Source organism: Microcaecilia unicolor, chromosome 14 (genome assembly GCF_901765095.1).
Source record: "Microcaecilia unicolor chromosome 14, aMicUni1.1, whole genome shotgun sequence".
Taxonomy (NCBI): Eukaryota; Metazoa; Chordata; class Amphibia; order Gymnophiona; family Siphonopidae; genus Microcaecilia; species Microcaecilia unicolor.
Window position 1 is genome coordinate 4,843,100 of NC_044044.1, and position 22,784 is coordinate 4,865,883.

At 42.6% G+C, this 22,784-nt stretch overlaps 2 protein-coding genes across 2 annotated transcripts in view; one reads left to right on the forward strand and one right to left on the reverse strand.

Annotated features, from left to right (window-relative positions):
- The window catches only part of LOC115458183 (vomeronasal type-2 receptor 26-like), a 34,364-nt gene extending 25,609 nt beyond the window's left edge, over nucleotides 1–8,755 (forward strand). The window contains exon 6 of the mRNA XM_030188044.1: nucleotides 7,839–8,755. Within this exon, the coding sequence (XP_030043904.1) occupies nucleotides 7,839–8,755 (917 nt within the window). The remainder of the gene's footprint in view (nucleotides 1–7,838) is intronic.
- Nucleotides 8,756–20,831: 12,076 nt separating this feature from the next.
- LOC115458184 (olfactory receptor 8U9-like) lies at nucleotides 20,832–21,788 on the reverse strand. The gene has a single exon (XM_030188045.1). It carries the CDS (start codon nucleotides 21,786–21,788, stop codon nucleotides 20,832–20,834), a length of 957 nt encoding a protein of 318 aa, XP_030043905.1.
- Nucleotides 21,789–22,784: the final 996 nt, after the last annotated feature.

Here is a 22,784-nt window from a genome sequence, read left to right on the forward strand (position 1 = left end):
TGCCCACATTTTTGACAACGCATATTTTGAAGGGGCGTTCTCATGAGCACAGGCTGGGTGGAGTACTTGCAGATCAAATGCTTAAACGTGAAATTTCTAGAATACTTAAGCTATGTGCATATCTCACGAATTGAGTCATGAAACATTACACTAGCTCTATGGCTTATGTAACTGCTCGCACTTAAGCACATGGAGGGTAATTCTCAAAAGAATGCCTGAAGTTAGGCACCCGAATAAAACATGCTAAGTGCTAATTCATTATTGGCAATTGTACATGCAATTGCCATTATAGAACAATTGCATAGAGTATAATTTTGTACCCCCTAATTGTAGGCGCAAATGTAAATGCTTAGTACATAAGTGTTGCCATTCTGGGACAAACCAAAGGTCCATCGAGCCCATTATCCTGTTTCTAACAGTGTCCAATCCAGGTCACAAGTACCTGACAAGATATCAAAACAATACATTTTATGCTGATTATCCTAGAAATAAGCAATGGATTTTACCAAGTCCATTTTAATAATGGCTTATGGACATTTCTTTTAGGAAGATATCCAAACCTTTTTTTTTTTTAACCCTGCTAAGCTAACTACTTTTACCACATTCTCTGGCAAAGAATTCCAGAGTTTAATTACATATTGAGTGAAAAAATATTTTGTCCAATTTGTTTTAAATTTACTACTTTTCAGCTTCATTGCATATCCCCTAGTCCTAGTATTTTTGGAAAGAGTAAACAAGCGATTCACGTTTACCCGTTCCACTCCACTCATTATTTTATATAGGTCTATCATATCTCCACTCAGCAATCTTTTCTCCAAGCTGAAGAGCCTTAGCCATTTCAGTTTTTTCTGATAGGGAAGTCATCCCATCCCCTTTATCATTTTGTCACCCTTCTCAGTACCTTTTCTAATTCCACTATATCTTTTTTGATTTGCGGTGACCAGAATTGCACACAGTATTCAAGGTGCAGTTGCATCATGGAACAACACAAAGGCATTATAACATCCTCATTTTTATTTTCCATTCCTTTAATAATAATACCTAATATTATATTTGCTTTCTTTGCTACCAAAGCACAGCAGAAGGTTTCAAAGTATCGTCAACGATGACTGCTAGATCCTTTTCCTGGTCAGTGACTCCTACTGTGGAACCTTGCATTATGTATTTGGGTTCCTCTTTCCAGCATGCATCACTTTACACTTGCTCACATTAAACATCATCTGCCATTTGGATGCCAGTTTCATATGGTCATCTTGCAATTTTTCACAGTCCCTTGTGAGGTAATAACTTTCAGGCTCATTTTCAAAAGAAGGGCGTCCAAAAAGCAACACAAAAGGCACATGGGCGTCCCTGTGAAAGAAGGTCGCCCAAATCCAATAATCGAAACAGGGCTGTAAGGACGTCCTCTATGGTCATCCCCACAGGGGGCATGTTATGGGCGGCGTTACGAGATGGGCGCCTCCAATGTATAACGGCTAGCGAAATGATTTCGCATGGGTGGGAACATGGGCGTCCTTAGTTAGACCTGAAATAAAAGTGACCAGGGTAAGGGGAAAGTCGTCTTTAGATCCATCAGCGAATTTGTGGAGTTGGAGAGTGGCAAGAGCGTTGTTGGGAGAGAAAGCTGAATTGTTTGCAGAGAAAGCTGAGAGTTTGTTCAGTACCTGTTATCTTTGGCTATGTGCCGTAGTTGGAACGTTTTCACCTTCACCTGCCTCATTTGTGTTTTACCTTTTCTGCTTTCCCTACCCCTTCTAGCCCCCAAACCCAGACACCACTACTCCTTCCCCTATCACCCCCATCCCCTCCTCCTATTCCTCTCCATTCACTGTCCCCAAGTTCATATTTCATTCCCTTACCTGTTTGTAGTCTCTGTTTGTCTCTTTTTCCTGTGTACTGCTGCAGCGTGTTTGTGGAGACTGCTTGGAGAGTGAGTGGCTAGAGGGTGTGGCAGGAGAGTTTGTAGTGGGTGTTTGTCAGTGGTGGGAGAGTGAGTGGCAGCTTCTGTTTGTTGCTACTGTATTTCACCAAGTTGGTAGGGAGAGGTGAGCACTGGTGGCACTGCATTGCACCTGTAGTGTGGGGAAATGGAGGCACTAAATGCACAGGTGGCTTACATGTTGGAGGAAGAGGGGAGGCACCGCAGGAGGTACGCACATCCCAGAGTTTTCAGGCCCCGTAGAAGTATCCTAGACCTCACTGACCTGCAGTGTCTCACTAGGTACCACTTTGATAGAGCTGACATTCAGCACTTTTGTGACCAGCTCAAACCCCTCCTGCAGCCCATGACCCATAGGAACAACCCCATCCCTGTGCACCTAAAGATCACTGCTTCTCTATCTTTTCTGGCCACTGGGAGTTTCCAATCTGTCCTATCCATGAACACGGGTCTCATCCAGGCTTCCATTTCTAACTGCCGCACCCAGTTCCTTGATACCTTCCATACCCACACCTCTGAGTACATCACCTTCCCCGCTACCCCCCAGGCCCTGCAGAACAACATGGCTGACTTCTACACCATAGCTCGCTTCCCCTCAGTCATAGGCGCCATTGACTGCACACATGTCACACTCAGACCCCCCCCCCCCCCCGGGCACGAGAGGCCATTTATAGGAACAGGAAAGCATTCCACTCACTCAATATGCAAGTTGTGTGTGACGCCCAGGGGGAGATTCTAGACGTGTGTGCCCGAAACCCAGGTTCCACTCATGATGCTTATATATTGCAGCACGGGGGGGGGGGGGGGGGGGGTAGAGAGAGATGTTAAACCAGGGGCTCAAGGCATGGAGAGGGAGAAAAGTTGGACATGAAGGTGGAGAAGAGGGGAGGGAAGGAGAGATGCACAAGCAGGGGAGGGGAGAAAGAGGGAAGATGGATCCAGGGAGAGAAGATAGACAATGGATGGTAGGGAAGAGAAAGGGAAAAATGCTGGACAATGGGGGAGGGGAGAGAGATGGAAGATGCTGGTGGTGGGAGGTAAAAGGGATAGGGAAATATCAGGCTACGAGGGTGAGGACGGTAGAAAGAGGGAACAGATGCTGGGTTGGAAGGGTGGAGGGAGGAAGACACTGGGAATGGTGGAAAGCATGGAGGAGAGGCCCAGGGAGTGGAGATGGCAAGGAAAAAATGAGAGAATAGTGATCACGGGGGTAAAAATATGGTAATGGCGCGTAGATCGAAGATGGAAAGGAATGGAAGGCTGAGAAGGAGAGAGATAGGGAATGGTTGAGCTAGTAGGTGAAAGGAGATGGAAATGTGATAGATATCTGAAAAGTAAAAAGAAGGAAAAGATTTAGAAAGAGGATGAAATTTGAGTGTACAGAGGCAGAAAAAAAAAAAAAAGAAAGAAAGGAAAGAGCTAAAATGGAAGGATCAATATTTCAGAGGTAGGTGTAGTGAGGAAATGAAACGACAGGAGAAAAAAGGCAAATGGGCTACCGCTTGAAGAATTAGCAGAAGACAGACAGGAAAGCGGGAAAGAGAAATTGGAACCAACATGATGGAAAAATAAAATGTCCAGACAATAAAGGTATGAAAATCATTTTACTTTGAATGTTTTAAATGGAATATGTTAACTTTGGGAAATGTGCATAGCAAATGTCTTTTTATTGTGTTAAGTAGAAAAGGAAATGCGCTTTTGTTTTGTTTTGGGTTTTGCTCCAGTGTTGCAGTACCTGCTGAGGTTCCCAGTTCAATTTTGTCTATATATTTTTATTTCTAATTTGTGATCCCTTGTTCTGTAATTTGTGAGGGTCTGTCAGTGTGACTTTAACGGCAGATGAGGAGATTGGAGAGGAGAGGGAATTGGGGGAGGGGCTTTTTTTTCTGCCCTGGACACCAGCATGGCTAACATCACTTTTGTGAAGAGGGACCACATTCGCTCTTCTCCAATCTCATGGAACCTATCCCGTCTCCAAGGATTTGTTAAACAAATCTTTAACAGGACCCTCCAGAACCTCTCTGAGCTCCCTCAATATCCTGGGGTGGAACCCATCCAGTTCCATGGCTTTGTCCAACTTTAGATTTTCAAGTTGTTCATACACACTCTCTTCTGTGAACAGTGCTATATCCGCTCCATTCTCATACAGTGGGGGAAATAAGTATTTGATCCCTTGCTGATTTTGTAAGTTTGCCCACTGACAAAGACATGAGCAGCCCATAATTGAAGGGTAGGTTATTGGTAACAGTGAGAGATAGCACATCACAAATTAAATCGGGAAAATCACATTGTGGAAAGTATATGAATTTATTTGCATTCTGCAGAGGGAAATAAGTATTTGATCCCCCACCAACCAGTAAGAGATCTGGCCCCTACAGACCAGGTAGATGCTCCAAATCAACTCGTTACCTGCATGACAGACAGCTGTCGGCAATGGTCACCTGTATGAAAGACACCTGTCCACAGACTCAGTGAATCAGTCAGACTCTAACCTCTACAAAATGGCCAAGAGCAAGGAGCTGTCTAAGGATGTCAGGGACAAGATCATACACCTGCACAAGGCTGGAATGGGCTACAAAACCATCAGTAAGACGCTGGGCGAGAAGAAGACAACTGTTGGTGCCATAGTAAGAAAATGGAAGAAGTACAAAATGACTGTCAATCGACAAAGATCTGGGGCTCCACGCAAAATCTCACCTCGTGGGGTATCCTTGATCATGAGGAAGGTTAGAAATCAGCCTACAACTACAAGGGGGGAACTTGTCAATGATCTCAAGGCAGCTGGGACCACTGTCACCACGAAAACCATTGGTAACACATTACGACATAACGGATTGCAATCCTGCAGTGCCCGCAAGGTCCCCCTGCTCCGGAAGGCACATGTGACGGCCCGTCTGAAGTTTGCCAGTGAACACCTGGATGATGCCGAGAGTGATTGGGAGAAGGTGCTGTGGTCAGATGAGACAAAAATTGAGCTCTTTGGCATGAACTCAACTCGCCGTGTTTGGAGGAAGAGAAATGCTGCCTATGACCCAAAGAACACCGTCCCCACTGTCAAGCATGGAGGTGGAAATGTTATGTTTTGGGGGTGTTTCTCTGCTAAGGGCACAGGACTACTTCACCGCATCAATGGGAGAATGGATGGGGCCATGTACCGTACAATTCTGAGTGACAACCTCCTTCCCTCCGCCAGGGCCTTAAAAATGGGTCGTGGCTGGGTCTTCCAGCACGACAATGACCCAAAACATACAGCCAAGGCAACAAAGGAGTGGCTCAGGAAGAAGCACATTAGGGTCATGGAGTGGCCTAGCCAGTCACCAGACCTTAATCCCATTGAAAACTTATGGAGGGAGCTGAAGCTGCGAGTTGCCAAGCGACAGCCCAGAACTCTTAATGATTTAGAGATGATCTGCAAAGAGGAGTGGACCAAAATTCCTCCTGACATGTGTGCAAACCTCATCATCAACTACAGAAGACGTCTGACCGCTGTGCTTGCCAACAAGGGTTTTGCCACCAAGTATTAGGTCTTGTTTGCCAGAGGGATTAAATACTTATTTCCCTCTGCAGAATGCAAATAAATTCATATACTTTCCACAATGTGATTTTCCGGATTTAATTTGTGATGTGCTATCTCTCACTGTTACCAATAACCTACCCTTCAATTATGGGCTGCTCATGTCTTTGTCAGTGGGCAAACTTACAAAATCAGCAAGGGATCAAATACTTATTTCCCCCACTGTATGTATTTTTGCAGTCAATTGTGATTCTTCTCCAGGATTTTCTTCAGTGAAAAGAGAAGAAAAGTATGTGTTTAGCAGATTTGCTTTTTCTTCATCATTATCCACATAGCGATTCACAGCATCTTTCAGTCTTACAATTCCATTTTTAGTCTTCCTTCTTTCACTAATATACCTGAACACATTTTTGTCGCCCCTCTTTACATTTCTAGCCATTTGTTCTTCTGCTTGTGCTTTCACCAGACATATCTCTCTCTCTTGGCTTCTTTCAGTTTCATCCGGTATTCCTCTCTGTGTTCCTCTTCTTGAGTTTTTCTGTATTTCATAAACGCCAACTCTTTAGCCTTTATTTTCTCAGCCACTTGCTTGGAGAGCCATATCGGTTTCCTTTTTCTCTTGCTTTTATTTACTCTCCTTACATAAAGGTTTGTGGCCATATTTGTAGCTTCTTTCAGCCTGGACCACTATTCTTAGCAAGGTATTTAGCTTGCTAACCAGATAAAGTTAAGGGGAGACATGATAGAGGTATATAAAATAATGAGTGGAGTGGAACAGGTGGATGTGAAGTGTCTGTTCACGCTTTCCAAAAATACTAGGACTAGGGGGCATGTGATGAAACTACAGTGTAGTAAATTTAAAACAAATCGGAGAAAATGTTTCTTCACCCAACGTATAATTAAACTCTGGAATTTGTTGCCGGAGAAAGTAGTGAAGGCGGTTAGCTTAGCAGAGTTTAAAAGGGGGGTTGGACGGTTTCCTAAAGGACAAGTCCATAAACCACTACTAAATGGACTTGGGAAACATCCACAATTCCAGGAATAACATGTATAGAATGTTTGTACGTTTGGGAAGCTTGCCAGGTGCCCTTGGACTGGATTGGCCGCTGTCATGGACAGGATGCTGGGCTCGATGGACCCTTGGTCTTTTCCCAGTATGGCATTACTTATGTACTTATGTAAAGAGCTGTCTTAACTTTAACCAGTTAACTATCTCATTTATAAACTGAATATCACTACTAACCAGATTGTTGTGGTACTCACCACTATACCCTGATATTCAGCATTGGCCAGTATCCGGATACCAATATTCAATATCTAGGTACAAAAAAAATCTGTGGCAGCCAGTGTTTAAATCAGTTCTGTCCACCACAGCTGAATATTGGTAGATACATTTTATTTTCAAAAAAACAGAAAAGTCACTTTCCCATTTTAATTTGATGGAAAGTTTAAGATTAGAAAGTGGCAATAAACTTTGCATCAAAGATAAGACAATGAAAAGTGTTTCCATAAAGTAGGCAACATTTCTTGTATGGTATATAGGAGTCCACAACCAACATTCAACCACAGTGAGACAAGCAATTTCTGGAGGACTCTTGAGGTCCATAATTGTCCCTTATGATTGAAACCAAGATGTTGCTGCATTAACTCAAAATTAGTAAGATCATCGGTACTGGAATTCTGCTGAAAGAGGGATCAACAACAGCACCCCATCATAATAGCCCTGACAAAAAAGCCCCAACAAACAGCCTTGTAACAAAATAGCCCTTGACAAAATGGCCCCTCCCACAAAATAACCCTTGACAAAATAACTCCCTAGAAAAAAATAACATCACAAAAAAGATGATAAACTACAAGTGAAATCTTCACTGATAAAGGCTTCTACCAGCATTGCATTGTATAAAACATATACAAATAAACAAAATTCTATACCTACCAACTGGTATTCATGATCTGTTCCGCTGTTTAAGGAAACCATTCTTCCATCAACATGATAATTAAAAAACACCAAAACAATATTGTCATCATTTTCATGGTCTTACCATCTTTATCCTGTTTGGCAAGGTAAGGTTATTAGGAAAAAAAAAATGCAATGCCGCATTCTGGGCAGACTGATCAGGCCCTTTTGTCAGGGTGCTAATTTGTCATGGGCTATATTGTGGGCAGGCCATTTTGACAGTGACTGTTACGTCAGGGGCTATTGTGTTGGGAGCTTTTTTGTCAGGGCTATTTTGTTGGGGTCTATTTTGACCAGGTACCATGTTTTTCTTGAATTTCTATTTGACCATAGGGTTATAGATCCAAATATTTTCCAAAAAATAGCAAAATAATTTATATGTAAGAAGGTATTCATTAGTAAGACATAAGATATTTTATGTTTCATAGATGCAGAGAATTGCCTGAAGTGCCCTGAGGATCAATGGCCTAATGAGAAGAAGGTTGAATGTATCACAAGACTAATAGAATTCTTGTCCTATACTGATCCATTGGGTGCAATTTTCACTTCCACTGCAATTGTCTTCTCCATTGTCAATGCTCTAGTGCTGAGCATCTTTATTAAATACCGAGACACACCTCTGGTGAAAGCTAATAACCAGGAGCTCAGCTACATCCTACTTGTCTTTCTCATGCTGTCCTTCCTGTGCTCTTTGATGTTTATTGGCTATCCTGGAAATGTAACCTGTCTGATCCAACAAGTAGCTTTTGGCATCATTTTCACCATTGTTGTCTCTTCTGTCCTGGCAAAAACCATCATAGTTCTCATTGCCTTTAATGCCACTAAGCCTAGAAGCAAGTTGAGTAAGTGGGTTGGGTCAAGAGTCTCCAGCTATCTACTCTTTCTTTGCTCTTCAGGTGAAGTTGTAATCTGCATTATATGGCTGCTCATCTCTCCTCCATTCCCAGAATATGATACACAGTCTGAACCTGGTAAGATGATTCTACAGTGTAACGAAGGATCCACCATTGCATTTTATAGTATGATTGGGTACATTGGTTTTCTGGCTTTTTTAAGTTTCATTGTGGCTTTCCTAGCAAGGAATTTGCCTGACAGTTTCAATGAGGCCCAGCATATCACTTTCAGCATGCTGGTGTTCTGCAGTGTCTGGATATCCTTCATCCCAGCCTACTTGAGCGCAAAAGGCAAATACATGGTGGCTGTGGAGATATTTGCCATCCTAGCTTCCAGTGCAGGACTGCTGGGTTGTATATTCATCCCCAAGTGCTACATTATTCTGTTCAGACCTGATCTGAATACAAGGGGACATTTAATTGAAAAGCAAAATTTTAATAAACCAAAATAAAAGAATATGCATTAGTCAAATCACATTAAGGTAGAGATTTTAGTGAATGAGCAAGAAATTCTTTTGAAAGTCTGATATTCCACAATTGTATTTTTATTCCTTCAGTACAAGATAACACATATATCCCCTGTATGTAAGTTAATTAATTAGTTGCTAATTGGTGTTAAAACCAAGTATCGACATAATAGCTGTTAATTGGTGCTAATTAGCATTAATTAGCAGTTATGCATATAACTACCATTAGTTGGTATTCTTCAAATGTGCACACAAAATCCATTGTGCACAACTAAACCCGAAAGGGGCATGTGTTGGTTAGAATACAGTTACAGTTAGGCACAAGCATTTACATCAACCTTTCAACTAGCGTAAGTGCTCGCTATTAAATGTAGGTATATAAATGCGGACTTATGCTATTATTCTATACTGTCTATTAACTCCTGAATTCTATATATGGCAGCCAAAATTATGTAACAAAATTTGGCTCACATCAGGCTTATTCTATAATTGTGCATGCAACTTAATTGCCAAATGAGCAGTTTACTGGCAATAATTGGGTTTCAATAATCAATTATTGGTTCTAATTGGAAGAAATGAAAACGTACACACACATCTTCTTACTTGGGATTCTATACATTTTTCACATGCATCTGAAAAGGGGATGTGGCCATGGGAGGGGCAATGCCAGGTCAGGGGCATTCCTAGAAAATTGTGTGCAGTGTTATAGAATATGACCAAACTGTGAAGGGCGACGAAAATGGTAAAAGGGATGGGACGACTTCCCTATGAGGAAAGGCTAAGACAGTTAGGGCTCTTCAGCTTGGAGAAAAGGTGGCTGAGGGGTGATATGATAGAAGTCTACAAGATAATGAGTGGAGTGGAGCGGACAGATGTGAAGCATTTGTTTACTCTTTCTAACAATAATAGAGCCAGGGGACACAAGATGAAGCTAGAATGTGGTAGATTTAAAACAAATAGGAGAAGGTTTTTCTTTACTCAGTGCGTAATTGGACTCTGGAACTCGTTGCCGGAGAATGTGGTGACAGCAGTTGGCCTTGCCGAGTTTAAAGGGGGTTTGGACAGATTCTTGAAGGAAAAGTCCATTGAACATTATTAAAATTTGGGGGGGTTTTGCCGGGTTCTTGAAGCCTGGATTGGCCGCTGGGCTTGATGGACCCTTGGTCTTTTCCAGGATGGCGGTGCTTATGTGCCTAATTTAGGCATAAGGATTTATACCAGGTTTCACTTGGTATAAAATCTCATGCCTAAAATTGGGTGTGGACCCCTGCACCAGACATTATTTTATAAATGGCACCCAACTTTGAGCACTATGTATAGAATAGCTTTTAGCACTCATTTTGAAAGTGCCCAAATTTGAGAACCTGTAGGTGCAATTGCCATAATAGAATTCACACTTAGTGTTTATCATCCCAGCATCTAACTTTAAGCAACCTATAGAGAACTGCCCCCAGGAGTGTCAATTCTATAAAGAACATAAAAAGATGGACACCAAAATGCTGAACTTTAAGCACAAATTGTATAATGGGGGCACTTATGTATCAAAGTTTAACCATGCCTACATAGACTATATGTATGCCAGGTGTAAAAGTATATGTCTAAATGTGGCACTTTTAGAGTATAAATGACACTATTCTATAATATATGCATATCATTTTGAGAGAGCCCCATGCCCTGCACATATATCCCACCCATGTGAGTATCCCCTTGCATTTTCATGCTACGCAAGTTGTATTCTCAGATTATAGAATACCACTTAGCACCAAACTAGCACTTACCATAACTTTTTTATATTCACAGATGTAAGTGTTAATATTCTATAATCTGAACATATAACTGGTGATTACATTTAGACACTCAAGTTATAGAATGAAGGACTTAGGGATGATTCCTATAAAATAGTCTCACAAGCTTAGGTGGGACTGTAAGCCTCAATGCCATAATATGACTAGAGTATCACAGACTTTAATCTGGTAAACCCAGGGCTTTTTTTGAGGGGGTACTTGGGGGTACTGAGTACCGGCACCTTTTTCATTGTCTGCTAAAATTGACCAATGGTCCCCAAGTTTTAATGAAAGAACTCAGATTCTGTGACTGGTTGCAGGGGGCCTGGCTATTGTGGGGTGGGTCCCTCAGTGATCACCCCACCCCTGAAGGGTGGTCTGGCATTTGAGTACCGGCACCTTTTTTGCTAGAAAACACGCACTGGGTAAACCTATGGTGCTGACTTATGATGTCATCTGACTGCCCTGTGCTCTATCCTGAAAGACTCGTGCCTGCCTTGCATCTGAAAAGGACTCCTGGCTGTGACACGGATGAAATGTCTATCCGGTGGCAAATCTGGTTCAGTTTGGAGGTATGCAGATAACCAAGGACAAGGTCTATTGTTTATGCAGCCCCAGACTACTTGGTACTCCAAAAATTAGGGGATGTCCATAGATGACATCAAAGACATTCTTCTTGTTTGCATAACCACAAGAAAAGGGGCATGGATTAATCACCTATCCTGATAATATAAAAAAACTGAAGCACGTCACTGATAGGAAATCATATAAAAGATGCACCTGCAAAAGGCAGAGGATATATAATGTCACAACGACCATGGCATGCACTGATACAACAACATGAACAGAAGATAACCAACTGAAAAGATGACCCTATACCAACAGACTGGTCATATGATTTATAATTTAAGGTCTGTGATCACTAACAGCTGGGTTACAGGTGGCTTTTACCAATTTGCATTCCATCTAACTTCTGTTTTATTTATTTGTGATATTTATATTCCACATTATCATTCATTTTATTATCTCAGTGCTTGTATTAAAGGCTTATAAATTTGCCCGAAAATATTACATCTGTTTACACTTTGTTTTTGCACTTTATATTTGCAAATAAATCTCTCTCTATTGGCTCCTTGTGGTCTCATAACGAACTGCAATACCTATAGGGGGCAATTCTAGAAAGTGCACAGTGTCTGTGCCCCCAGATTCTGTTATAGAATACTAGTAAAAACGGCCCGTTTTTCAAAAAATGGGCGCTAGCAAGGCTACCTTGTAATGGTGATTATGTTTTTAAGACTCTCGTCGAAGCAATTTCTCTTCTCTCCCCTGCCCTCCCCTCCATGTCCAGCAATTCTTCCCTCCCCTCACATCCCCTCCGTATCCCGCGATTCTGACCTCCCCTCCATTTCCAGCAACCCTCCTCTGCCCTGCCGTACCCTCTGTGCCCTGTGATTCTGGCCCCCCCATCTCCTCTGCAATGCCCTTCCCTCAGTATCCCGCAATTCTGGCCTCCCCTCCGTGTCCAGCGATTTTCCTCTGCCCTGCCCTCCCCTTGGTGTCCTGCGATTCTGGCGTCCCCTCCATGTCCAGCAATTCTCCTCTGCCCTGCCCTCCTCTCCGTATCCCAGGATTCTGGCCTCCATTCCAGTCCATGTCCAGCGATTCTCCTCTGCCCTGGCTTCCCCTCCATGTCCAGCGATTCTCCTCTGCCCTTCCTTCCATGTGCCACGATTCTCCCCTTGCCTCCCATCCCCTCCATGACCAGTGAGTCTCCTCTGCCCTGCCCTACCATCCGTGTCCCGCGATTCTCTCCTCTCCTCCTATCCCATCCATTTTGATTCTCCTCTGCCCTGCCCTCTCCTCCCCTCGATGTCCCTCGATTCTGTCCTCCCCTCTATGTCCAGCATTCCATTGCCTTCACTTGTCTTGCTTGCGTTCGTAACATCCTGACATCAGCTTGCCTCAAACGTCCCTTCCCTCTCACTGTTCCGCCCTCTGACGTCATTTTGTCTTTACGCGAGAGCGGGGCAGTGAGAGGGAATGGAACGCTGGAGGCTTGCATACGTCAGGATGTTATGAACCCAGCCAGCCATGGAACGTTGACGATACAAATTATTATATTAGATTAGCATAAGCCCATCTATTTGTGCCAACATTAGATGCAGCCACATATACCTGGTCTGGTCTGACCTAAAGGTTGTCACTTGCATGTGTAACTGACTTCTTATAGAATACTGGCTAGTAGAAAAGTGCACATCATGATTTGATGGTGTGCACTTTGTCGGTGGGTGTGTGCATGGATAGAGTTTGGGCAGGGCATGGGTAAGGTATATCTACTTTAAAAAGAAAAAATATGTTTGGCACACATTTCTATTTAGATAAATACTATATATAGATGAAGAGAAAGAAGAATTTATAGATGGAAAAGGAATGGGTTCTACAATTATAGTACGGTCTCAATTATCCGACCTCTGTTAATCCGACCATCCAGTATATCAAACAGACCCTCCAAGTGACATCATCACATTGCCATTAAGAAGTGCATGGCTTATCTTCCTGTTTTCTAACTTCACATGCTGCAAGGAAGCGATCTTTGAGCCATGTTTGACCTGAGACCATGTGTAACAATCTTTCCATGGCCAGGCCATGCCCTGCACACAAGCATTTCCCATTGCAGTTATACCTATTGCACTTAGGCACTACCTTACAATATAGCACCTAAGTGCAGTTACGCACATAACTGCCAATTTAGATGCAATATGGTGTATAACTTCATCCATCACTTCTAATTATGCATCAAATTGGTGTACAATTTTCAACAATCAGAGGCATAGCCAGATCTCAAATTTTGGGTGGGCCACTGTGAAAACTGGGTGGGCACATGTGGAGGGGCATTTTTGAAAGGAACATCCAAGTTGCAGTTTGGATGTTCTTGCAAAACATCCAAATCCAGGGGCAGGGAAACCCATATTTTCAAACAAAAAGATGGACGTCCATCTTTTGTTTCGAAAATACCATCAGAGATGTCCAAATCCTTAAATTTGGATGTCCCTAGATTTGGATGTCCCTAGACATCGACATTTCTGACTTTTGGTGATTTTTGAAACCAAAGACGTCCATGTCAAAAACGTCCAAATGCAAGCCGTGGGAGGAGCCAGCATTTGTAGTGCACTGGTCCCCCTGACATGCCAGTACAGCAATTGGGCACCCTAGGGGGCTCTGCAGTGGACTTCATAAATTGCTCCCAGGAACATAGCTCCCTTACCTTGTGTGCTGAGCCCCTCAACCCCCCCCCCCCAAAACCCACTATACACAACTGTACACCACTACCATAGCCCTTAAGGGTGAAGGGGGGCACCTATATGTGGGTACAGTGGGTTTGTGAAGCTAAAAGTATGGTATGGGAAGCAAAACTAGTGCTGGGCAGACTTCTACTGTCTATGCCCTGATCGTGACTGAATACATATGGATGGGCTTCAGAGTAAATTTTAAGGGAATTCGACATTAGCTTCAGAACTTTTAGTACAAGAAGAGTGCTGGGCAGACTTCTACATTCTGTGCCCTGAGAAAGGCAAGGACAAATCAAACTCGAGTATATATATAAAGTATCACATACCATGTAAAATTAGTTTATCTTGTTGGGCAGACTGGGTGGACCATACAGGTCTTTATCTGCCGTCATTTACTATGCTACTATGTTACTATACAGTATTGTAAATAAACTTGCTCTGTACCTGAGAATAAGAGTCTATATGACATGATGATCAACAGTAAATATGGGCAAAAATGATCAGAGGGGTCTGGCATGACAGTGCCCGGACCAAGAAATAGCACAGAGCTTGTTTAAATTAGATTTAAATAATCTCTGTGGTATTCCACCCCTATGATCAGAGAACAGCGCTCTGATTGTAGGGGAAGAATAGCATTGTAACCCTAGGCCAGCTCAGAGCTGGTGTTAGGGTTAAGGCTCCATATTTTCCTGACCCCCACCCCTCAGTCTGGGCTGCCACCATGTCCTTGAGGTCCATTGGACCCCCAGACCCCCCATTGCTGAGGCCATGGTGGCCTAGTGGCCCCCCCTGGTACAAGGGCATGGGGAGACTTGAGATCTGGTGGATCTACAGCCCCCTAACTCCCAAAAAATCTCCAATGGCTCAGTGGGCAGCAAACAGAACCCTACCCATCCTGGTGGTCTAGTAACCCCCTCCTCCAAACCTCTGTGTGATGGAGAAGGAAGTAGTGTTGCAGGAATTACCACTATTGTTAGCAGAATCTGTGGTACTTCAGGAGTCAAACACCACACACCAGAATGAGAGAAAAGTCTTCTTTATTTGCCAGCAAACAAAGTAGGACATCAGCTCTAGCTCTCTCTGTGTCCTGTCCTTCTGTGTCTTGTCTCTCTCATCTCAGCTCCTTCTCTTCTAACGTAAACTGCTTCTGTTCCCATTTATATAGGGTCCTAAACCCTTCTAGCCCCCCTTTCTCACGGTAAAGAATAGATTGATTACCCTGTCTTGAACTAATTATCTCTACACATTTACTTAAAATATCAGTTACATAGGTTTGATATTTCCTAAACTGACCTATGACCTGGGGCCTCTCAAACTAGACAATGTGGCACCTATCTCCTGCATTTTATTATTATTAAATTCTCAGATTCCCAATCAACTTCATACTAACTGGGTTCATTAAGGGGTTAGTCTTGCTTAATGGCACACAGACATGGTTTGTTATTACTTTCAGGAGGCCAGTCCTACACTTAGTTATAATCAATCAAGGAGAAGAATTGACTTTTCCTGACCTCTTTCACCTATTAGCTTCATACACAGAACTAGCTAGGATTGTGGATGATTCAAACCAGATGATGACCTCTTAAACTGCAGACAAATCTCACCTGAAAAGTCAGACACTGAATTGAAAAGGTATTTTACATAGAGAAAGAACTTAATTAAACAGAATAAAACATATTTTAAAATAAGCAGAAATCAGAATTCCTTATAAGACAAAATCTAAATTATCAAGAATATCTAAATCTAAACTATCTTCTTCTAAACAACATTCAGCCTAATCTTTTAAAAACTGCTTGCTTGCTGATCCCCTCGAGATTGTCCAGTATGCCTTACTCAGAATGGCATCCAGATGTGGTAAATAATACCTATGAACCAGCCTTAACAATCCATCACTCAAAAAGGGACAAAGAAAGTTTCATTTCTCTCTGACCTTTCTAACCTCTAGTCTAGCAAAAGCTAGACATTTGAGTAATTAAAACCAGATGGCATTCTACCACTTTACAGGACTGAACCAAACTTAAACAGAATTAACAAATATGATTTCTCTGTCCAAGCTGCCTCAGTAGCACTCCCTCTTCTTCCAGTGCCACCTCCAAAATGGAAGCAGTGCTGGAAGAGGAGGGAATGCTACTCCATCCTCCATCACATAGAAGTACAGGGGGAGGGGACCGCTAGATCACCAGGATAGGGGAGGTTATGTTTGTATCCTACTGCTCCAGGGAGTTTTGGGGGGTCAGGGGGGCTGGAGAGCCACTGGATCCCCAGCCCACCATGGTCTTGTGTCAGGGAGGTCAGGGGGATGGAGGTCCACCAGATCTTCAGCCTCCTGTGTCACTGTCTGGTGGTGTTGGGGGACACTAGGCCACCAGGGCCTCAGTAATGGGGTTGCTGGGGGTCCCATGGACCTCCATATCCTGTGTTTAACAGGTCTGGGCTTTGGCAGCTTATGCACTCAGGAACAATCCTCCCGCACTTTCCCTGATCATCACTAATAACACATTTCAATTTGCATGCTATTAGCATTGATCACTGGTTGGTTAATTCCCTTTGCTGTTCCGATGCTATTTTTAGGATGCTGTTTTGGAACAGCATGGGGAATTGATCATCGGGGCCCTAGTCCTTATGCTCTCAGTATATTTCCTTAAACATTATACAGTGCAGGTTAGTGCAGTTCCCCAACACTTATATATTAAAATCCTCTCACATAATTTTAAACCTAATTGAAACATATTTATTATACAACTGGATCAAATAGCATGTGGACACAGAGCAGACTTTTCTGTGATAACTCTTCAGTATCTATACACTCTGAGCACAGGGACTGTAGCTTTGCTAGCAGATTACAGATTTAATTTCAGAGGGCCAAACAAATCTCAGCTCTTACCAAATAAAGGGATTCATTTTATAAAGCATTTTACATATGTAAAAAAGGTTTTACAAGTAGAAAATGTCTATTATAAAATTGCACAGGTGAATACACATAATATTTTTTTTTGTTACATTTGTATCCTGCGCTTTCCCACTCATGGCAGGCTCAATGCGGCTTACATGGGGCAATGGAGGATTAGGTGACTTGCCCAGAGTCACAAGGAGCTGCCTGTGCCTGAAGTGGGAATTGAACTCAGTTCCTCAGGACCAAAGTCCACCACCCTAACCACTAGGCCACTCCTCCATATTACATGTATCAACATTATCATGTGTTCTTATATGTAATGTGATGGTGTTGATGCTTTTTTACTGAAGAATGTTAGAATCCAGGCTTAGTGTGTCATAACTCCAGTGTTGAGTAGTAATATATCACTGGGAATACATTACTTTTAAAAGTAACGAGTAACTGTAATGATTACTTTCATGAAAATATAATGAAATAACTCTAACAATTTTTTCACTAACAAGTAATGCAATATCGTATTACTTTACACAGTCATAGTAACTTAACATATAACTTTTATTAAACAAGTAGCTAGTAACTGCAACATATTACTTTTACAAAGTAACGTGGAGGGGCATAATCGAACGGGGCCGGCCATCTACAAGGGTGGCCATCTCTAACGGCGGCCCCGTAACCCGGCATACCCGACCGTATTATCGAAACAAGATGGCCGGCCATCTTTTGTTTCGATAATACGGTCGGGGCCGGCCAAATCTCAACATTTGGGCCAGCTTTAGAGATCGCCGCCATTTGTTTTCACCAATAATGGAAACTAATCGCGGCCATCTCAAACTCAGCCAAATCCAAGCCATTTGGTCGTGGGAGGAGCCAGCATTTGTAGTGCACTGGTCCCCCTCACGTGCCAGGACACCAACCGGGCACCCTAGGGGGCACTGCAGTGGACTTCACAAATTGCTCCCAGGTGCATAGCTCCCTTACCTTGGGTGCTGAGCCCCCCAAATCCCCCCAACACCCACTCCCCACAACTGTACACCACTACCATAGCCCTTAGGGATGAAGGCACCTAGATGTGGGTACAGTGGGTTTCAGAGGGCTCACATTTACTACCACAAGTGTAACAGGTAGGGGGGGGGGGGGATGGGCCTGGGTCCGCCTGCCTGAAGTGCACTGCAGTACCTACTAAAACTACTCCAGGGACCTGCATAGTGCTGTGATGGAGCTGGGTATGACATTTGAGGCTGGCAAAAAATGTTTTTAATTTTTTTTTTTTGGAGGGAGGGGGTTGGTGACCACTGTGGGAGTAAGGGGAGATGATCCCCAATTCCCTCTGGTGGTCATCTGGTCAGTTCGGGCAACTTTTCAAACCTTGGTCGTGAACAAAAAAAGACCAAGTAAAGTCGACCAAATGCTCGTCAGAGCCGGCCTTCTTTTTTCCATTATCGGCCGAAGCCGGCCATCTCTTAACCATGCCCCCGTTCCGCCTTCGGTACCCTGCTGACACCCCCCTTGAACTTTGGCTGGCCCTGCGATGGAAAGCAGTTGAAGCCGGCCAAAATCGGCTTTGGATTATACCGATTTGGCCGAGTTTAGGAGAAGGCCAGCCATCTCCCGATTTGTGTCGGAAGATGGCTGCCCTTCTCTTTCGAAAATAAGCAGGTTAGCCAACACTGCACAATGTAGGACTTTCCCGCTTGCTAAACCTAGATTCAATATGGCAAAATTTAAGGCATTTTTGGAATAATTTTATTTCAGGTCATGTGTTAAGATTCGCATTAGCGCACAATACCTGTAAAAAGTTAATGATAGAACACTTACTACCTCCTATTAAGGAGGTGTTAAGTGCTCCCACATTAACTCAACATTAGACAGTCCATGTACACTAATGCAGATGCATTAGCTGGTTAATGCTTCAATGTCCATTTTCCATCTATCACTCACCCCTTCCAAATATATTTCAAAAATATAGCTAATGTGTAAGTTAGCATGCACTAGCAGTCAAAATACTGTAAAATGCTTGATGGCATTTTGTGGTAGCTGGATTTTCACAGACTAACCCCCAGATTCTAGAGATCCATGCCGGAATCGGTGCAGATTCTACAACAAAGCATGCAAGTTAACAAGTTTAACAAGCTAATGAGCAATAATAAGCACTAACTGGCACTGATATAGGCGCACAACTCACTAAGGGGTTCTTATACAAAGGCGCGCTGAAAAATGGCTTGCAGTAGTGTAAGCGTGGGTTTTGGGTGCACACCAATTCATTTTTCAGCGCGCCTGTGAAAAAAAGCCTTTTAAAATTTTTGCTGGAAATGGACGTTGGCAAAATGTCTGAGACCTTACCGCTAGCCATTGACCTAGCAGTAAAGACTCACACAATAACCGGGCAGTAATGACCCTTGTGCGCCAAATGCCACTTGATGCGTGTCCATTACGCGCGCCACAAAATGAAAAAGTACTTTTCAGACGCGCGTATCGGACATACGCCAAAAATGAAAGTAACAAGAGCCATGCGGTAGTCGGGCGGTAACTCCATTTTGGCGCGTGTTGGGTGCGCATAGACGCTTACGTGGTTTAGTAAAAGGACCCCAAGCGTATTCTGTAACAGCGTGCACCGAACTTCTACCGTGCGTAGGTAAAGAGAGGCATGATTATGGGCGGAGAAATGGCCATTTCATGGGTGTTCTGAAATTTCCATGCATAGTTATAGAATATGGCCAAGGGTGCCTAAATCTATGTGCCGAGATTTATGCCATGTTTTCGTTGATGTCAATGGATGTGCATAGTTTTAGGTGCTAATTATAGAATACACTTAGGACCGATTTTTTATTTGCCATATATAGAATCTCCCCCTAAAGGGCAAATTCTATATGTGGTGCCTAAAAATCAGTGCTGAAAATTGTACATGTTGAGCGCTATTCTAAAAAGGGTACGCATTCTTTATAGAATAGTGTTTAGGGCATAAACTGTGCCTAACATGCGGTTCCAGCATTTACACCTACTAAATACAGGTGTACATAAGTACATAAGTAATGCCACACTGGGAAAAGACCAAGGGTCCATCGAGCCCAGCATCCTGTCCACGACAGCGGCCAATCCAGGTCAAGGGCACCTGGCAAGCTTCCCAAACGTACAAACAGTCTATACATGTTATTCCTGGAATTGTGGATTTTTCCCAAGTCCATTTAGTAGTGGTTTATGGATTTGTCCTTTAGGAAACCGTCTAACCCCTTTAAATGCTGATGCCTAAATTAGGCAAGGTTTGGTTGAGTTCTGTATTTATGCACGTACAATTTTGGAGCACCTCTGAAATGCTCTTGAAATGCCACTTTGCCATGCCCTCCCAATTTACGTGTTAGGATTTATGCAAGGATCATTATAGAATACAGTCTGCGCATAAATCCTAATTAAGGCAATTAACAATAATTAGTTTGTTACCAGCCAATTATAGGCACTGATTGGCTTGCTAAGCAATTAAGTTGTGTGCAAAAACTGGCTACGTGCCTGATTTGCGCATTCAACTTTAGACACCATTTATAGAATTTGAAGGTAAGTGCACACTGAGGCTTAACAACCTTCAGTAAAAGGGCCCCTATTTTGTACAGAGCAGGGGCACAGTGGCTTTCTATGCACATAATTATGCACACACACACAGTAAACAAAAATATTTGAATCTGCCTCAGAGCAGATGTAACTTTGAGATACATAATATACACAATTAGAAATAGTTCTTACAGTATGTTTTATAAGAAGCCGCATAGCCATTGCACTTGGAAATCATCATACGTGTGCCACTTCATCAAAATAGGTCCACCATCAGTCCATATTAACATTTCTTTTCTCGTTCATAACAATTATGCCAATTCATCTTCTCTCTCTTCCAATCCCAAATGTATAGCTATATTCAATCCTGACATGAATGCCAACCCTCCATTCTACATCCAATTCTATTACATTATCAAAAAAACAGAAGCCAACTGTAAATTGTATTTGATATACATCAATCAATCTGTTTTAGGTACAACAAGGGTTTTGTTTTTATAATTTACAGAGTAAGCATGGGTCGTTGAGCCATAGTGAACAGGATAGTGAAGAGATTAGGAATAAATGCCACAGTGCTGTGAAGTCTTTAGTGGGTTTTGCTGATGAACTTTTTTCAGGGCCATTTTTAATTCTCTGCTTCTCAAGCTATAAATCAGGGGGTTTAGCAGTGGGGTAGTGACTATGTACATTGCTATAGGTAACTTGTTTGGATCTGCAGCATCCATTGACCCAGGGTGTATATACACTCCAATCATAGTCCCATATGCCAGAATAATGACTGTAAGGTGGGAGGAGCAGGTGGAGAAGGCCTTGCTTTTGCCCTTTGAAGAGTGGATTTTCAGGATGGTGGAAATAATAAACATGTAGGATGTTTGGGTTAGGAGAAATGGAATGATCAGCACAAATATCCCTAGTATATAATTCATAGTTTGAATTGTTGAAGTGTCTGAGCAAGAAAGTTGCACCAGTGCTGCAGTTTCACAGAAGAAGTGATTTATGATATTGGAATCACAAAAAGGAAACCGGGATAAAACAATAGTATGAGGCAATGGCTCTAATAAACCTGTTATCCACGAGGCAGCTGCCAAAAGAACACAGATTCTCTTATTCATGATGCTGAGGTAACGCAAGGGGTTACATATTGCAACGTAACGGTCAAATGCCATGGCAGTGAGAAGAATAAATTCTGTAGATATACACATCATATAGCAGTACGTCTGTAGAATACATCCCACAAAAGATATGTTATAGTCCTTTGCTAGGAGGACTGTAAGCATTTTGGGCACAATGGAAGTTAAAGAGCAGATATCTAAGGCAGACAAGTTGGTCAAGAAGAAATACATGGGAATATGTAGTTGTCGATCAGCACATACTATGCAGATAATGAGGAGGTTCCCCAACAGGGCCATCAGGTAGAGGAACGAGAAGAGGATGAAGAGAGGGATCTGCAGCTCTGGAAACTCTGGGAACCCAAGAATCAGGAATTCCGTCACACTGGTATGATTTACCATTTCACTGGTTTTAAGCTTCAAAGAGGAATAAGAGACAGAATGAAGGAAAACAGAATAGAAATTAGGAATCAATGAGGTCAAAACACAGATTTTGTGTAAAATACTCCAATAATTCTGATCCAATAAACCAGGTCAACTAGGGCCAAATGCAAGTAAGAGATGTCTTATCATTTTTATCAGGGCCAACTTTGATAGTATCACTCACCTGGCTGGGCTGTGAATGCTATCCTTGTCATACCAACTAGGTTTAAAGCACCCATTATTATCCTTAGGGATAGCCAGCTAAGAATGCAGGGTAATGCTTTAAAATATTGAAGGGCAGCAAACTGTACCTTTCCAACCTGACCTCATCTCATCTCTAGCAGTATTTAAGCAATTAGCATCTAGTTACAGAGTGAGCACCTCTATTTAGGTGACCTGATGCCATTCAGTGAGAGCCTATTCTACCTTGGCATCCGAGCCACCAGATTCTATCCTAGAATACTAACATAGCCTGGTATGGGTGTGCTTTACATTTACACACCTACAGCTATACCACCTATGAACCTGGCATAACCGTGACATTATTCTATAAGTCCCAAGGGTTAGGCATTCTGAGGGCACACAATGAACTCCAATTCTATAAAAAAAAACCTTGGTACCAAAATGCTGTTACTGAATACTAGTATAACCCACCAGTGATGTGCCAAACATATATGTGCCAACAGTTACACCTGCCATTGATGATGTGTATATGCAGCAATGGTGCCTATAACTTACAGTATTTTGTGTATAGCTTGGCACCCTACTAATAGACTGCTCATTCTCTGCCCCTGTCTATGCACACCTTGCACTTATGTGTGTTACCATATGTACAGTGGTGGAAATAAGTATTTGATCCCTTGCTGATTTTGTAAGTTTGCCCACTGACAAAGACATGAGCAGCCCATAATTGAAGGGTAGGTTATTGGTAACAGTGAGAGATAGCACATCACAAATTAAATCCGGAAAATCACA